This window comes from Oncorhynchus kisutch, linkage group LG16 (genome assembly GCF_002021735.2).
Source record: "Oncorhynchus kisutch isolate 150728-3 linkage group LG16, Okis_V2, whole genome shotgun sequence".
NCBI lineage: Eukaryota > Metazoa > Chordata > Actinopteri > Salmoniformes > Salmonidae > Oncorhynchus > Oncorhynchus kisutch.
In genome coordinates, this window is record NC_034189.2 from 14,060,593 (window position 1) to 14,074,162 (window position 13,570).

The 13,570-nt window shown below is 44.8% G+C and overlaps 1 protein-coding gene across 1 annotated transcript in view; it reads right to left on the bottom strand.

Moving 5' to 3' along the window:
- LOC109906326 (tudor domain-containing protein 7B) overlaps positions 1-13,570 on the bottom strand; it is a 37,245-nt gene that overhangs the window by 3,665 nt on the left and 20,010 nt on the right. The window contains exons 7-18 of the mRNA XM_020503974.2: positions 12,092-12,717; positions 11,631-11,847; positions 11,324-11,435; positions 10,972-11,174; positions 10,661-10,795; positions 9,854-9,937; positions 9,177-9,311; positions 8,771-8,884; positions 6,501-6,637; positions 6,102-6,328; positions 1,782-1,965; positions 1,074-1,234 (exon numbers count right to left, since the gene is read on the bottom strand). Of these exons, the coding sequence (XP_020359563.1) occupies positions 1,074-1,234; positions 1,782-1,965; positions 6,102-6,328; positions 6,501-6,637; positions 8,771-8,884; positions 9,177-9,311; positions 9,854-9,937; positions 10,661-10,795; positions 10,972-11,174; positions 11,324-11,435; positions 11,631-11,847; positions 12,092-12,717 (2,335 nt within the window). The remainder of the gene's footprint in view (positions 1-1,073; positions 1,235-1,781; positions 1,966-6,101; positions 6,329-6,500; positions 6,638-8,770; positions 8,885-9,176; positions 9,312-9,853; positions 9,938-10,660; positions 10,796-10,971; positions 11,175-11,323; positions 11,436-11,630; positions 11,848-12,091; positions 12,718-13,570) is intronic.

Below are 13,570 nucleotides of genomic sequence, written 5' to 3' on the forward strand. Positions count from 1 at the left end.
ATTTCAGTGATAATTAGAGAGGTATTTTCTATGTTCCCTGACAGTCTAGGTTTCATTTCAGTGATAATTAGAGAGGTATTTTCTATGTTCCCTGACAGTCTAGATTTCATTTCAGTCATAATTAGAGAGGTATTTTCTATGTTCCCTGACAGTCTAGGTTTCATTTCAGTCATAATTAGCGAGGGATTTTCTATGTTCCCTGACAGTCTAGGTTTCATTTCAGTGATAATTAGAGAGGTATTTTCTATGTTCCCTGACAGTCTAGGTTTCATTTCAGTGATAATTAGAGAGGTATTTTCTATGTTCCCTGACAGTCTAGGTTTCATTTCAGTCATAATTAGAGAGGTATTTTCTATGTTCCCTGACAGTCTAGGTTTCATTTCAGTCATAATTAGAGAGGTATTTTCTATGTTCCCTGACAGTCTAGGTTTCATTTCAGTCATAATTAGAGAGGTATTTTCTATGTTCCCTGACAGTCTAGGTTTCATTTCAGTCATAATTAGAGAGGTATTTTCTATGTTCCCTGACAGTCTAGGTTTAATTTCAGTGATAATTAGAGAGGTATTTTCTATGTTCCCTGACAGTCTAGGTTTCATTTCAGTCATAATTAGAGAGGTAGAAAAATGCTTTAAATGTAAGTCCATTATCCTTTCTACACAGCTTAAATGTGGTTTTAATCCATTTAAATTAGTTCCCCCTTCCACCAAAAACAACAAAACAGTTCCCCCTCGTGGGCCGGATCTGGCCCGTATGTGTCACCCCTGCTCTAAACTCATGACTAACACTGAAGTCATTTCTCAGTTTCTCATTTGCTATCCTGGCCACCAGAGGACTCCCTACTCAAACCATCTGTATGTTCATAATTAATGGACTTGTCTAGACATTAACAAGCTCAAGGACCATGTGACACATTCCAGAGGTATTTGTTCACAACAACACAGCCATATAAGGGACATAACTCTTTTTCCAAAATGTGCAGATCAGAAGAACCACTTGTTTCTGATTCTTTTGCAGTCTGGGTGCATTCCGAAGTCTACGCTATATGGTTGCCTGGGGCAACTCTCCTTAGTTACCTGCGAGTTGTGCGGTGATGCCCTGAAATGGTAGCAGTCGGAACTCCTGTATGAGGGGACGGAGCTGTGTGCCGCTGACCAGCTCATATTTACCATAGTCCAGTTCATAGACAGACACCAGACCGTTGGTCAACACCCCCTTCACCAGCACACGGTGCCAACTGGGAGGGCACAGAGAGGTCAATTAAGCAAGTTAATTCAATCAAGAGGTTTGTTAATTCAAGTTCATCCTTAGCCTGGGTGCCCAATTTAGTACACTGTTAATGAATGCAGTCAGACTATCTTACTAGAAGACCTCCCCAAATCCCTCATACACACTAGGCTACAGTGCCCCAACACACTCCTGGGCTACAGTGCCCCAACACACTCCCGGGCTACAGTGCCCCAACACACTCTCGGGCTACAGTGCCCCAACACACTCCCAGGCTACAGTGCCCCAACATACTCTCGGGCTACAGTGCCCCAACACACTCTCGGGCTACAGTGCCCCAACACACTCCTGGGCTACAGTGCCCCAACACACTCTCGGGCTACAGTGCCCCAACACACTCCTGGACTACAGTGGCCCAACACACTCCTGGGCTACAGTGCCCCAACACACTCTCGGGCTACAGTGCCCCAACACACTCTCGGGCTACAGTGGCCCAACACACTCCCAAGACACATTAACCCCCCCCCCCTGCTCCCATCCACTACCAACATACTTACTTGTTCTCTACTTTGGCAGCATATATCTGGTTCTTCTCCCCTTTGAGAGGCTTCTCCTCTGTTTTATTATAGTACAGGATCATCTCTTCCATCAGAACCACCAGCTTGTACATATCTCTCCAAGGTTGCACTACGAAGTGGCCCGGATGACACGCCACCGACACATAGATATCCATGTTCTGACCTGCAGCAGAGACAGATTTAGAGAGAGTTTGGACCATATAATTACATATAGAATTGACTTTGGCATCCTAGCAACATGATTCAATATTGGGCATCTTGGTCAGGAAACTGATCAAATGTAAAAATATTGTATAAAACAATGCATTTGTAGATACAGTCAGATCCCAAATTATTGGCAACCTTTTTTTTTTTGCTCACCTTTATCAAGGGTGCCAATAATTTGGGAACTCGCTGTATATGTGGACAGTAGGGAATTCTCAAAGGTGCTGACATGGTGTCTGTTCTAAAATATTCCCTACATAGTGAACTATGTAATAATAATAATAATAATAATGGCGCCGGAGGGGTGGCTGCCGTTTTACGGGCTCCTAACCAACTGTGCTATTTTCTTTGTTACCCCTCACATTGTTTGTAACTTATTTTATACATTAAGTTGCTGCTACTGTCTCTTAAGACCGAAAAGAGCTTCTGGACATCAGAACAGCGATTACTCACCTCGAACTGGACAAAGATTTTTTCTTTAATGAGTGGGACAGGAAGGATATACTGCTTTCCGGAGAACAGTCCGCGTGAAGAAAAGGTGGAGATACAGAGGGAGAAGGTCGGGACACCTTGTTAGGATCTGTAGGCGAGTGAGTAAATCACCACTACCATCGGTTCTATTGGCTAAGGTGCAATCACTGGAAAACAAACTCAAAGATCTACGGTCGAGACAATCCTACCAACGGGACATTAAAAACTAATATTTTGTGTGTCACCGAGTCGTGGCTGAACGACGATGTGGATAATATAGAGCTGGCTGGGTTTTCCGTGTATCGGCAGGACAGAGCAGCTACGTCTGGTAAGACGAAGGGCGGGGTGTGTGTGTATTTGTCAATAACTGCTGGTGCACAATGTATAATATTAAAGAAGTATCGAGGTATTGCTTGGCTGTAAGCTGTAGAACACAATATCTATATTATTCATAGCCGCCCATTTACCACCACAGACCGATGCTGGCACTAAGACCCCACTCAACAAGCTGTATAAAGCCAGAAGCAAACAAGAAAATGCTCACCCAGAAGCGGCGCCTAGTGGCCGGGGACTTAAATAGAGACAAACAAATCTGTTTTACCTCATTTCTACCAGCATGTCACATGTGCAACCAGAGGGAAAAAAATTCAAGACCACCTTTACTCCACACACAGAGACACTTACAAAGCTCTCCCTCACCATCCATTTGTCAAATCTGACCATAACTCTATCCTCCTGATTCCTGCTTACAAGCAAAAACTAAAAGCAGGAAGCACCAGTGACACACTCAATACGGAAGTGGTAAGATGACGCGGATGCTACTCTCCAGGAGGAGTACACCACCTCAGTCACCGGCTTCATCAATAAGTGCATTGGCGACTTCATCCTTACAGTGACCGTACGTACATATCTCAACCAGAAGCAATGGATTACAGGCAACATCTGCACCGAAATAAAGGCTAGATCCTGCTGTTTTCAAGGAGCGTGACACTAATCCGGATGCTCTATAAGAAGTCCCGCTATTCCCTCAGACGAACCATCAAACAGGCAAAGCCAGACAGATTACCAGGGCATGTACTCAGAGCACGCGTGGACCATCTGGCAAGTGTCTTCACTGACATTTTCAATCTCTCCCTGACCAAGTCTGTAATACCCACATATTTTAAGCAGACCACCATAGTCTCTGTGGTGAATCCGAAGGTAACCTGCCTAAATGACTACCGTAAGCACTCACGTCAGTAGCTATGAAGTGTTTTGAAAGGCTGGTCATGGCCCACATCAACACCATCATCCCGGAAACCCTAGACCCACTCCAATTCGCATACTGCCCCAACAGATCCACAGGTGACGTAATCTCAATCCCACTCCACACTGCCCTTTCCCACCTGGACAAAAGGAACACCTATGTGAGAATGCTGTTAATTGACTACAGCTCAGCATTCAACACAATAGTGCCCACAAAGCACATCACTCTGGGACCCTGGGACTAAACACCTCCCTCTGCAACTGTATCCTGGACGACCTGACGGGCCACGCCCAGGTGTTAAGGGTAGGCAACAACACATCTGCCACACTGATCCTTAACACCGGGGCCCATCAGGGGTGCATGCTCAGTCCTCTCCTGTACTCCCTGTTCACTCATGACTGCATGGTCAAGTACGACTCCAACACAATTATTCAGTTTGCTGACGACACAACAGTGTTAGGCCTGATCACCGACAACGATGAGACAGCCTATAGCGAGGAGGTCAGAGACATGGCAGTGTGGTGCCAGGTCAACAACCTCTCCCTCAATGTGAGCAAGACAAAGAGCTGATCGTGGACTATGGGAAAAAGCGAGCCAAACAGAACCCCATTCTCATCGACTGGGTTGTAGTGGAGCAGGTTGAGAGCTTCAAGTTCCTTGGTGTCCACATCAGCAACAAACTATCATGGTCCAAACACACCAAGAAAGTCGTGAAGAGGGCACGACAATGCCTATTCCCCCTTAGGAGACTGAAAAGACTTGGTATGGGTCCTCAGAAGTTCGACAGCTGCACAATCAAGAGCATCCTGACCAGTTGCATCACCTCCTGGTATAGCAACTGCTCAGCATCCGACCGTAAGGCGCCACAAAGGGTAATGCGTATGGCCCAGTACATCACTGGGGCCAAGCTTCCTGCCATCCAGGACCAACATAATAGGCTGTGTCAGAGGAAAGCCCAAAAAATTGTCAAAGACTCCAGTCACCCAAGTCATAGACTGTTCTCTCTGCAAACGCACGGCAAGTGGTACCGGAGCACCAAGTCTAGATCCAAAAGGCTCCTTATAACAGCTACTACCCGCAAGCCATAAGACTGCTGAACAATTCATAAAATGGCCACCCAGACGATTTACATTGACCCTCCCTACCTTTGTTTTTACACTGCTGCTACTCGCTGTTATCTATGCAAAGTCATCTCGACTAATTACCTCAACGAACCTGTACCCCCGCACATTTACTCTGTACCGGTACCACCTGTGTATAACCTTGTCATTGTTATGTAATTTTATTGTGTTATTTTAGTTAATTTAGTAAATATTTTCTTAACTCTATTTCTTGAACCACATTGTTGGTTAAGGGCTTGTAAGTAAGCATTTCACGGTAAGGTCTACACCTTTTCTATTCGGCCATGTGAAAAATATAATTTGATTCGATTTACTCAGTACTTTGTTGAAGCACCTTTGGAAACGATTACAGCCTCGAGTCTTGGGTATGACGCTACAAGCTTGGCACATCTCTATTTGTTTTTTTCCCTCCCATTCTTCTCTGCAGATCCTCTCAAGCTCTGTCAGGTTAGATGGGGAACGTCGTTGCACAGCTATTTTAAGGTCTCTCTAGAGATGTTCGATCGGGTTCAAGTCCGAGCTCTGGCTGGGCCACTCAAGGACATTCAGAGACTTGTCTCGAAGCTGCTCCTGTGTTGTCTTGGCTGTGTGCTTAGGGTCGTTGCCTGTTGAAAGGTGAACCCTGTTGGAAGGTGAGCGCTCTAGAGCACGTTTTCATCAAGGATCTCTCTGTACTTTGCTCCATTCATCTTTTCCTTGATCCTGACTAGTCTCCCAGTCCCTGCCACTGAAAAACATCCCCACAGCATGATGCTGCAAACCACCATGCTTCAATGTAGAGATGGTGCAGGTTTCCTCCAGACGTGAGGTTTGGCATTCAGGCCAAAAAGACTTCAATCTTGGTTTCATCAGACCAGAGAATCTTGTTTCTCATGGTCTGAGTCTTTAGGTGCCTTTTGGCAAACTCCAAGCAGGCTGCCTTTTACTAAAGAGTGGAATCGTCTGGCCACTCTACTATAAAGGCCTGATTGGTGGAGTGCTGCAGAGATAGTTGTCCCTCTGGAAGATTCTACCATATCCACAGAGGAACTCTGGAACTCTATCAGGGTGATCATCGGGTTCCTGACCAAGGCCCTTCTCCCCCAACTGCTCATTTTGGCCATGAGGCCAAAAAACAGTTTTCGCTTTGTCATTATGGGGTATTGTGTGTAAATTGATAAATAGTTTTAATCTATTTTAAAATAAGGTTGTAACGTAACAAATTGTGGAAAAGTCAAGGGATCTGAATACTTTCTGAGTGCACTGTATGGTACTGACCTGCGGGTGGTAGTTCCAGCAGCAGAGGTAGCTTGATAGGTGTGGTGGATGAGGGAGGTGGGGGAGTCCCCGGAGGGGTGCTTGAACCCCCTGTCGGCCTTGGTTCCAAGCGGGCACATCTTAGCTGGGGCTTGGTACCGTTGGAGCTGGGTTTGGTGGTGGTTGTGGAGGTCTTGGGGGTAGAGGTGAGGGTGGCAGTGGAGGTACAAGTGGAGGTCTTGGAAGGGCTGTGATAAGAGAAGATGAAATATATACTATTGTCAATTGTCAAAGAGCCACTCAAAAGTGTATTTTTCCTAACCCCAACCCCACAAGAAAGGGGAGTTCGCACAACGGCAGGAGATTCCACACTGTGTAGGATTCAGGAACTGACTTGTTGAAATGTACTCCCAGCCCTACCAGTGGTCCCCTCTGTGTTTGAAGAGATCCGAGGCAGCCATTTGGCGGTTGAGACTCCTCGCGGGGTCCTGGAAGTTCTTGTCGGGGAACAGGTAGACATGGGCTACGCTGCGCTTGGTCTCATCCAGCTTGGCGATCTGTGGAGAGAGGTCGGGGAGTGGATAGAGGTCGGGGAGTGGATAGAGGTCGGGGATAAGAAGACCAATATTTTAATACACAAACACAGCCCAATCTCAGAGTGACCTTTCCAATGTTTACTCAGCTAAGATGTAACAGCTGAATACACACATTCAATACAGTGGAGTGTCCATTTCTACCCTGAGCCCTCACCCCCTCCCTTCCACTAAGATGTACTTCAGTACTTTTCCATCATCCAGGATTTATCCATGCTCTCCTGTTCTTCTTATCAGAAAGCACCTGGAGTTATTGGGAAAACACATTCCTACAGTCTACCACTAAATAATTACACTTCCCATACACATAGAGCTTAAACCTAACACTACTTTCAATCTTGAAAGATATAAAAATTGTATATTCATACTAAGAGGATATAATGACAAAAAACTAAGATATAAAACAGTAAAGATGCAAAGATATAAAACAGTAATATACGGGGCATTCGGAAAGTATTCAGACCCCTTGATTTTTTCCAAAATGTTCTATTCTAAAATGGATTAAATATTTATTTTGTTATTCAGCAATCTACACACAATACCGCACAATGACAAAAAAAAGAAATACCTTATTTAAATAAGTATTCAGAACCTTTGCTATGAGATGTTTCAACAACTTGATTGGAGTCCACCTGGGGTAAATTCAATTGATTGGACATGATTTGGAAAGGCACACACCTGTCTTTTTAAGGTCCCACAGTTCACGTCAGAGCAAAAACCAAGCCATGAGGTTAAAGGAATTGTCCGTAGAGCTCCGAGACAGGATTGTGTCGAGGCACAGATCTGGGGAAGGGTGCTAAAACATTACTGCAGCTTTGAAGGTCCCCAAGAACACTGTGGCCTCCTCATCTTTAAAATGGAAGAAGTTTGGAACCCCCAAGACTCTTCCGAGAGCTGGCCGCCTGGCCAAACTGAGAACTCGATGGTCACTCTGACAGAGCTACAGAGTTCCTCTGTGGTGATGGGAGAAACTTCCAGAAGGACAACCATCTCTGCAGCACTCCACTAATCAGGCCTTTATGATAGAGCTGCCAGACGGAAGCCATTCCTCAGTAAAAGGCACATGACAGGCCGCTTGGAGTTTGCGAAAAGGCACCTAAAGTACTCTCAGACCATGAGAAACAAGATTCTCTGGTCTGATGAAACCAAGATTGAATTCTGTAGCCTAAATGCCAAGAGTCACGTCTGGAGGAAACTTGGCAGAGAGAGATCCTTGATCAAAACCTGCTTCAGAGTGCTCAGGACCTCAGACTGGGGCAAATGTTCACCTTCCAACAGGACAACGACCCTAAGCACACAGCAAAGACAACACAGGAGTGGCTTCGGGACAAGTCTCCGAATGTCCTTGAGTGACTCAGCCAGAGCCCGGACTCAAACCCGATCAAACATCTCTGGAGAGACCTGAAAATTGCTGTGCAGCGACGCTCCCCATCCAACCTGATAGAGCTTGATAGGATCTGCAAAGACGAATGGAAGAAACTCCCCAAATAAAGGTGTGTCAATCTTGTAGAGTCATAACCAAGAAGACTTGAGGCTGTCGCCGCTGCCAAAGGTGCTTCAACAATGTACTAAGTAAAGGGTCTGAATAGTTATGTAAATATATATATATATTTTTAAATGTTTCATAAATGTGCAAAAATGTCTAAAAACTTGTTTTTGCTTTGTCATTATGGGATATTGTGATGTCATTATGGGATATTGTGATGTCATTATGGGGTATTGTGATGTCATTATGGGGTATTGTGAGTAGATTGATGAGGAAAAACAACTATTTCATCAACTTTAGAATAAGGCTGCAATGTAACAAAATGTGGAAAAAGTCAAAGGGTCTGAAAACTGTGCAAATGCTCTGTAAAAGAGTAAAGATATAAAACAGTAATATAAAATCTATCACTGTTAAGAAGAATTCCGCTTTAAGTTTATGATGGTCACATATACAGGAGTATGTGTATGCATTTGTATCTCAGTGTGAGTCTATAGTATGCGTTGATAACTTCCAATATCCATTCTGAGAATGTATCACACACTCACAAAACAGATGACTAGACTTGGCATAGAACTCAATCACACTGAAAAAAAAGAGGGATAATACATTACCTTCACACTGCAGTCTGTGGAGTTGAGCACGGCGTCTCGGAACCACTGAACAGCTTCTGGAGTCCAGGAGCCCACACCACTCACAGTCAGGTCAGCCAGACAACACTTCACCACCTAGAGAGACTACGGCACGTCAGACTACATTACCCAGACAACACTTCACCGCCTAGAGAGACTACGGCACATCAGACTTCATTACCCAGACAACACTTCACCGCCTAGAGAGACTACGGCACGTCAGACTACATTACCCAGACAACACTTCACCGCCTAGAGAGACTACGGCACGTCAGACTTCATTACCCAGACAACACTTCACCGCCTAGCAGGTCAGACTACATTACCTATACACAGACACCCCCCCCCCTCCCACACACACACACCATCTCTCCATCCATGTTCTGACCTGTGGTGGGATGGCAATCAGGTCCCATAGGAAAGGAGGTGGGACTTCCCTCAGCTCAATCACCTCCACTGAGGACTGCACTCCCAGGTCTATGAAGAGGATGTCCAACACACGACTACCATGGAGGTTAGTGATCTATAGGAGAAACAGGGGAATGAGGGAGGGTGAAAGAATACAGGGAAAGTGTGAGAACATAACATATGACCTGGTTGTCTAGGATGTGCTAGCATTGTGTGCTACAGATGTGGGATCTTAATTTGATCACTCTTATGTTGCTGAGAATTCTTCTGCACTGCAGGAGCTGGATGATTTATTTATATTCACTGAAAACCCACACTAACACACAGTTATATTACAAGTATTGCACTTTTCATGTTGCTTAATTTTGGCCAGCTAACCACAGACCAAGCAACATTATGGACTAAACGTTCAAATCCTTTTGCCGTGACAATACTGGTCAAATTAAGATCCTCCATCTGTATACATTTTTTACGATATTTGGTGTAGAATTGAGCTAGTTAACTTCTGTCCAGGTAAGTCACCTTCTGCTCCACCTCTTCATTGTGGGTCAAACTGAAGCTAGATGGTATGACCTTTAGGCAGAACTGTAGCTGGGACATGCAGTATCTATCCCTGCCCCAAACTATTGACTGTATAGACAACAGAATCCATCTCACCTCCACGCGAGACCATTTGCCTTTGTAGCGCGCCAGACAGCCTTTCCCACAGAACGGTCTGGACACCAGGAACTCTGACGTCCCCTGCCAGACAGAAGAGATTATGTTATCAGTATAGGACAGGATAATGTCATCAACGTGAGACAGACACTGGCAAAAAAACAAACATGAGATCTACGTTGACTCAGACTGTTGAAGCAGAACACCTCAGGTCAAAGTTAATATATCAAATGTAGATTGATGAGGGGGAAAAACAACAACAATTAAACCCATTTTACAATAAGGCTGTAAAGTAACAACATGTGAAAAAAGTCAAGGGGTCTGAATACACTTAATATACAATATTATGTAGCCTGGTATATATATATTAGAGAGAGAGAGAGTCTGTATTTTGTGCATCAGAACAGACCTGAACACTGTCTTAGTGAATGATAACTGGGGACTACGGTAGGGGACTACGGTAGGTACTATTTTGCCACTGGGTCAATGACAGTCAGTTCCAGTGTCATGTGATGAGATTAACTAAATAGCCTGTGTCTTAACCCCGGATTATGTTCCTTAATCTCAACTGTGTCTGGCTCTCAGCAGCCTCTTCAGAGGACGACAGACAGAAGCTCTCACACACACAGGCACACACAAGCGCTTGTGCACACACACACACACACAGACAGTCACACACACACACACACACACACACACACACACACACACACACACACACACACACACACACACACACACACACACACACACACACACACACACACACACACACACACACACACACACACACAGTCACACGGGTACCTGTGAGTGGAAGTATGCCTCAGCCTTCTCCAGGATCTCAGTGAGTTTGGCCAGACCTCGAGACGGGAGCTGGCAGTAGAAGGTCCCGTCTGAACACACACTTCTCACAGCCACGTTCATATAGGCACTGTTCACCTACAGGGAGAGAGAGAGAGCCATGGATGGGTTAGACATGATCCCATTCCACTCAGATTCAAATAATATGGACTGAAAAACAGGGATTAATACAGTGGTGATGAAAGACGCTCCAGAACGTCTCCGACCCACTGACAGTGGTACAGGCATTCTCCCCTCCAATGACAGTTACCCACCTGTAGGGGGCTGGCCAGAGTCTTGTCCTGCAGGGATTTGATACATGCAGCGTTGATGTTGACATCATCATCCTGCGACGTGTCGTACAGGACCACCAATGAGGTCTGCCCTCTCTCTAGGATCTCAGCCAATAGGATCTTGCCGCTGGTCATGGACTCAAACTTCTTCAGGACAGCAGGCTCCTGGCAGAAAGGCTCCAGACCTAGGTAGGAAAACAGACGGACAGACAGACACTTCATTAAGAAGAAGAAACTGAATCCAAACATCTGACTGTAACACTATTGTATAAATATCAACAAGCCTTCTGCAACTTTGTGATAAAAAAATATTGTCAAAGTGATCAAAACTCACCAGCCAATTGACACTTGGTGGCCTGGAAAGGCAGGTTGAAAAACTTCTCATGCAGCTCAAACACATTGGCCTTGCTGATGACTTCTGAAAACCCGTGATCCACATAGTAAACCTACAGATTCGCAGAAAACAGTGAAAAAGAAAAGTGGAGAAGTGATTCATTTTCTAAAATGTCAAACCCTAAACCCTCCTCCTATCCTTCAACCATTAACATGGCGCCATAGACCCATAACAAATACCCTACGATATAGAAATCATTGTATCTTTATTCATTTCGAAGTTTCAACCAATTGACCTTTGAACTCACCTTGACCTTGTCGGCCATGACCTCTGTGACTTGTGCTCGTAGTATCTCCTCGTCCTCCTCAGTCCTGACGGCAGCCAGCTGTCCCGAGGTTAGGGAGGCCAGGGGTGTACCACTTTTCTTGTCACGAGTACGGGTGTTGTTGTCCTGGCAACAGTAGAATTCTCTCATCTTGTCCTCCAGAGCCTCCTGTGCCTGGGAGTAACCCTCTCCTATGTACCTGGATGGAGGATACACAGAGAGAGAGGGGAGGGTAAGGAAGCATTTCACAGGAAGGTCTACACCTGTTGTATTTGGCACATAAGACAAATATAATTTGATTTGAGGGGGGTAAGAAGAGAGCGAGAGGAGAATCTTTCATTTCTTTCTATTCATCCAGGTAAGGCTTAGTTAAACAGCACTGAGGGCATATTCTTACTGCACCACAACCAAACAACTCCCATGCCCATCCCACTGGTTCTTACCGGAGTATGACTCCATTGGTATTAGCAGCCTCCCCCACCAACACAGAGGGGTACTCCTCTCGGGGGATGAGAAGAGGAGGTACAGTCTGGGTACTGAGCCTACTCCCCACCTCCTCTCTGGCCCTGCGCTCCTCCACTGACTCCCTCCTGTTGTGGTTCTCCTCCCTGGTCCTCTTGTACAGAATGGCCCGTTTGGGGTTGTCCGGCATGGGGTAGTCTACGGTGCAGAAGTCGGAGAGCAGCGAGAGATTCTCCAGGACGTGTTCTGGGAGTTTGGTTTTGTACGTGTCCAAGTAGAGTTTGGGTAAGGCGTGGGCCCATAGACCATTGCTGTATTTGACGAGAAGCTCTCCCAGTTTTTGTCTGAGGTCGGGAGAGAGGGTGGAGGAGGAGGCTGGAGGGGGAGGGGAGGACGAGGGGGGGGTGAGTGCGAGGGGGCTCATGGTAGTGGTAGAGGGGGTGGTAGTGGGCTTTGACTGGGGCTTGATGTCCATGGATGGGGTGAAGGCGGTGGAGGTGGGGTATTGGACTCTGGTAGGGACAGGGGATGGGGTCTGTGTTTGTGTTGGTTCCTTAGCCGGGTAGAGGAGTAACTCATTGGGGTTGCTGCTGCATGGTTTCTCTACCTGGAACAGGAGGACATATTCTTCTGATAAACAGAGTCTAGAACAACCAGTGGCCATACAGTATGTATCAAGCATCTCAGAATAGGAGTGCTGATCTAGGATCAGGTCTTTCCTGTTCATGTTACCTTATTCATTGTGATCTAATAGTCAAGACAGATCCTAAATCAGCATATGAGACGTTTGATACATATACGCCCAGATCTAAAAACACACAAAAAGGATAATACTGCCATTATAAATCACATAATATTAAAATACTTCACACCATAGCCCTATACAGTTGTGGGGACTTACAGGCTATTTGACTTAGAGAGTATCAACTGTTACAACGGGTATAGGGTGGAAATATTTTTGCTCTTGCGAACCAGATGAGGGATGCTTATCACTGAACTCCATGTAAACATAGAAAATGTTTGGCTAGAAAATAAAACTCTATATACAATATCAGTATTACACTCAAACCATGTTCTGTTTATTAAGCTATACATTATTCATCCAGCTTTTAAAAATAAACTGAAATAAAGTATTTAATATATAAAGTACAGTATATATAAAGTATTTAATATATAAAGTACAGTATATATAAAGTATTTAATATATAAAGTACAGTATATATAAAGTATTTGATATATAAAGTACAGTATATATAAAGTATTTAATATATAAAGTACAGTATATATAAAGTATTTGATATATATTTGAGCTAGTTTGCTACATCAAAATAATCCTGCAGCAACAGGAAATGTGAATTATTATGTGGATTATAATTAATGGACATTTTTGTAAGGGTTGGTACATTTTTTCGGAAAGATATATCAAGTCTGAAATTTCAAAGTGGAAATTACAAACTTCA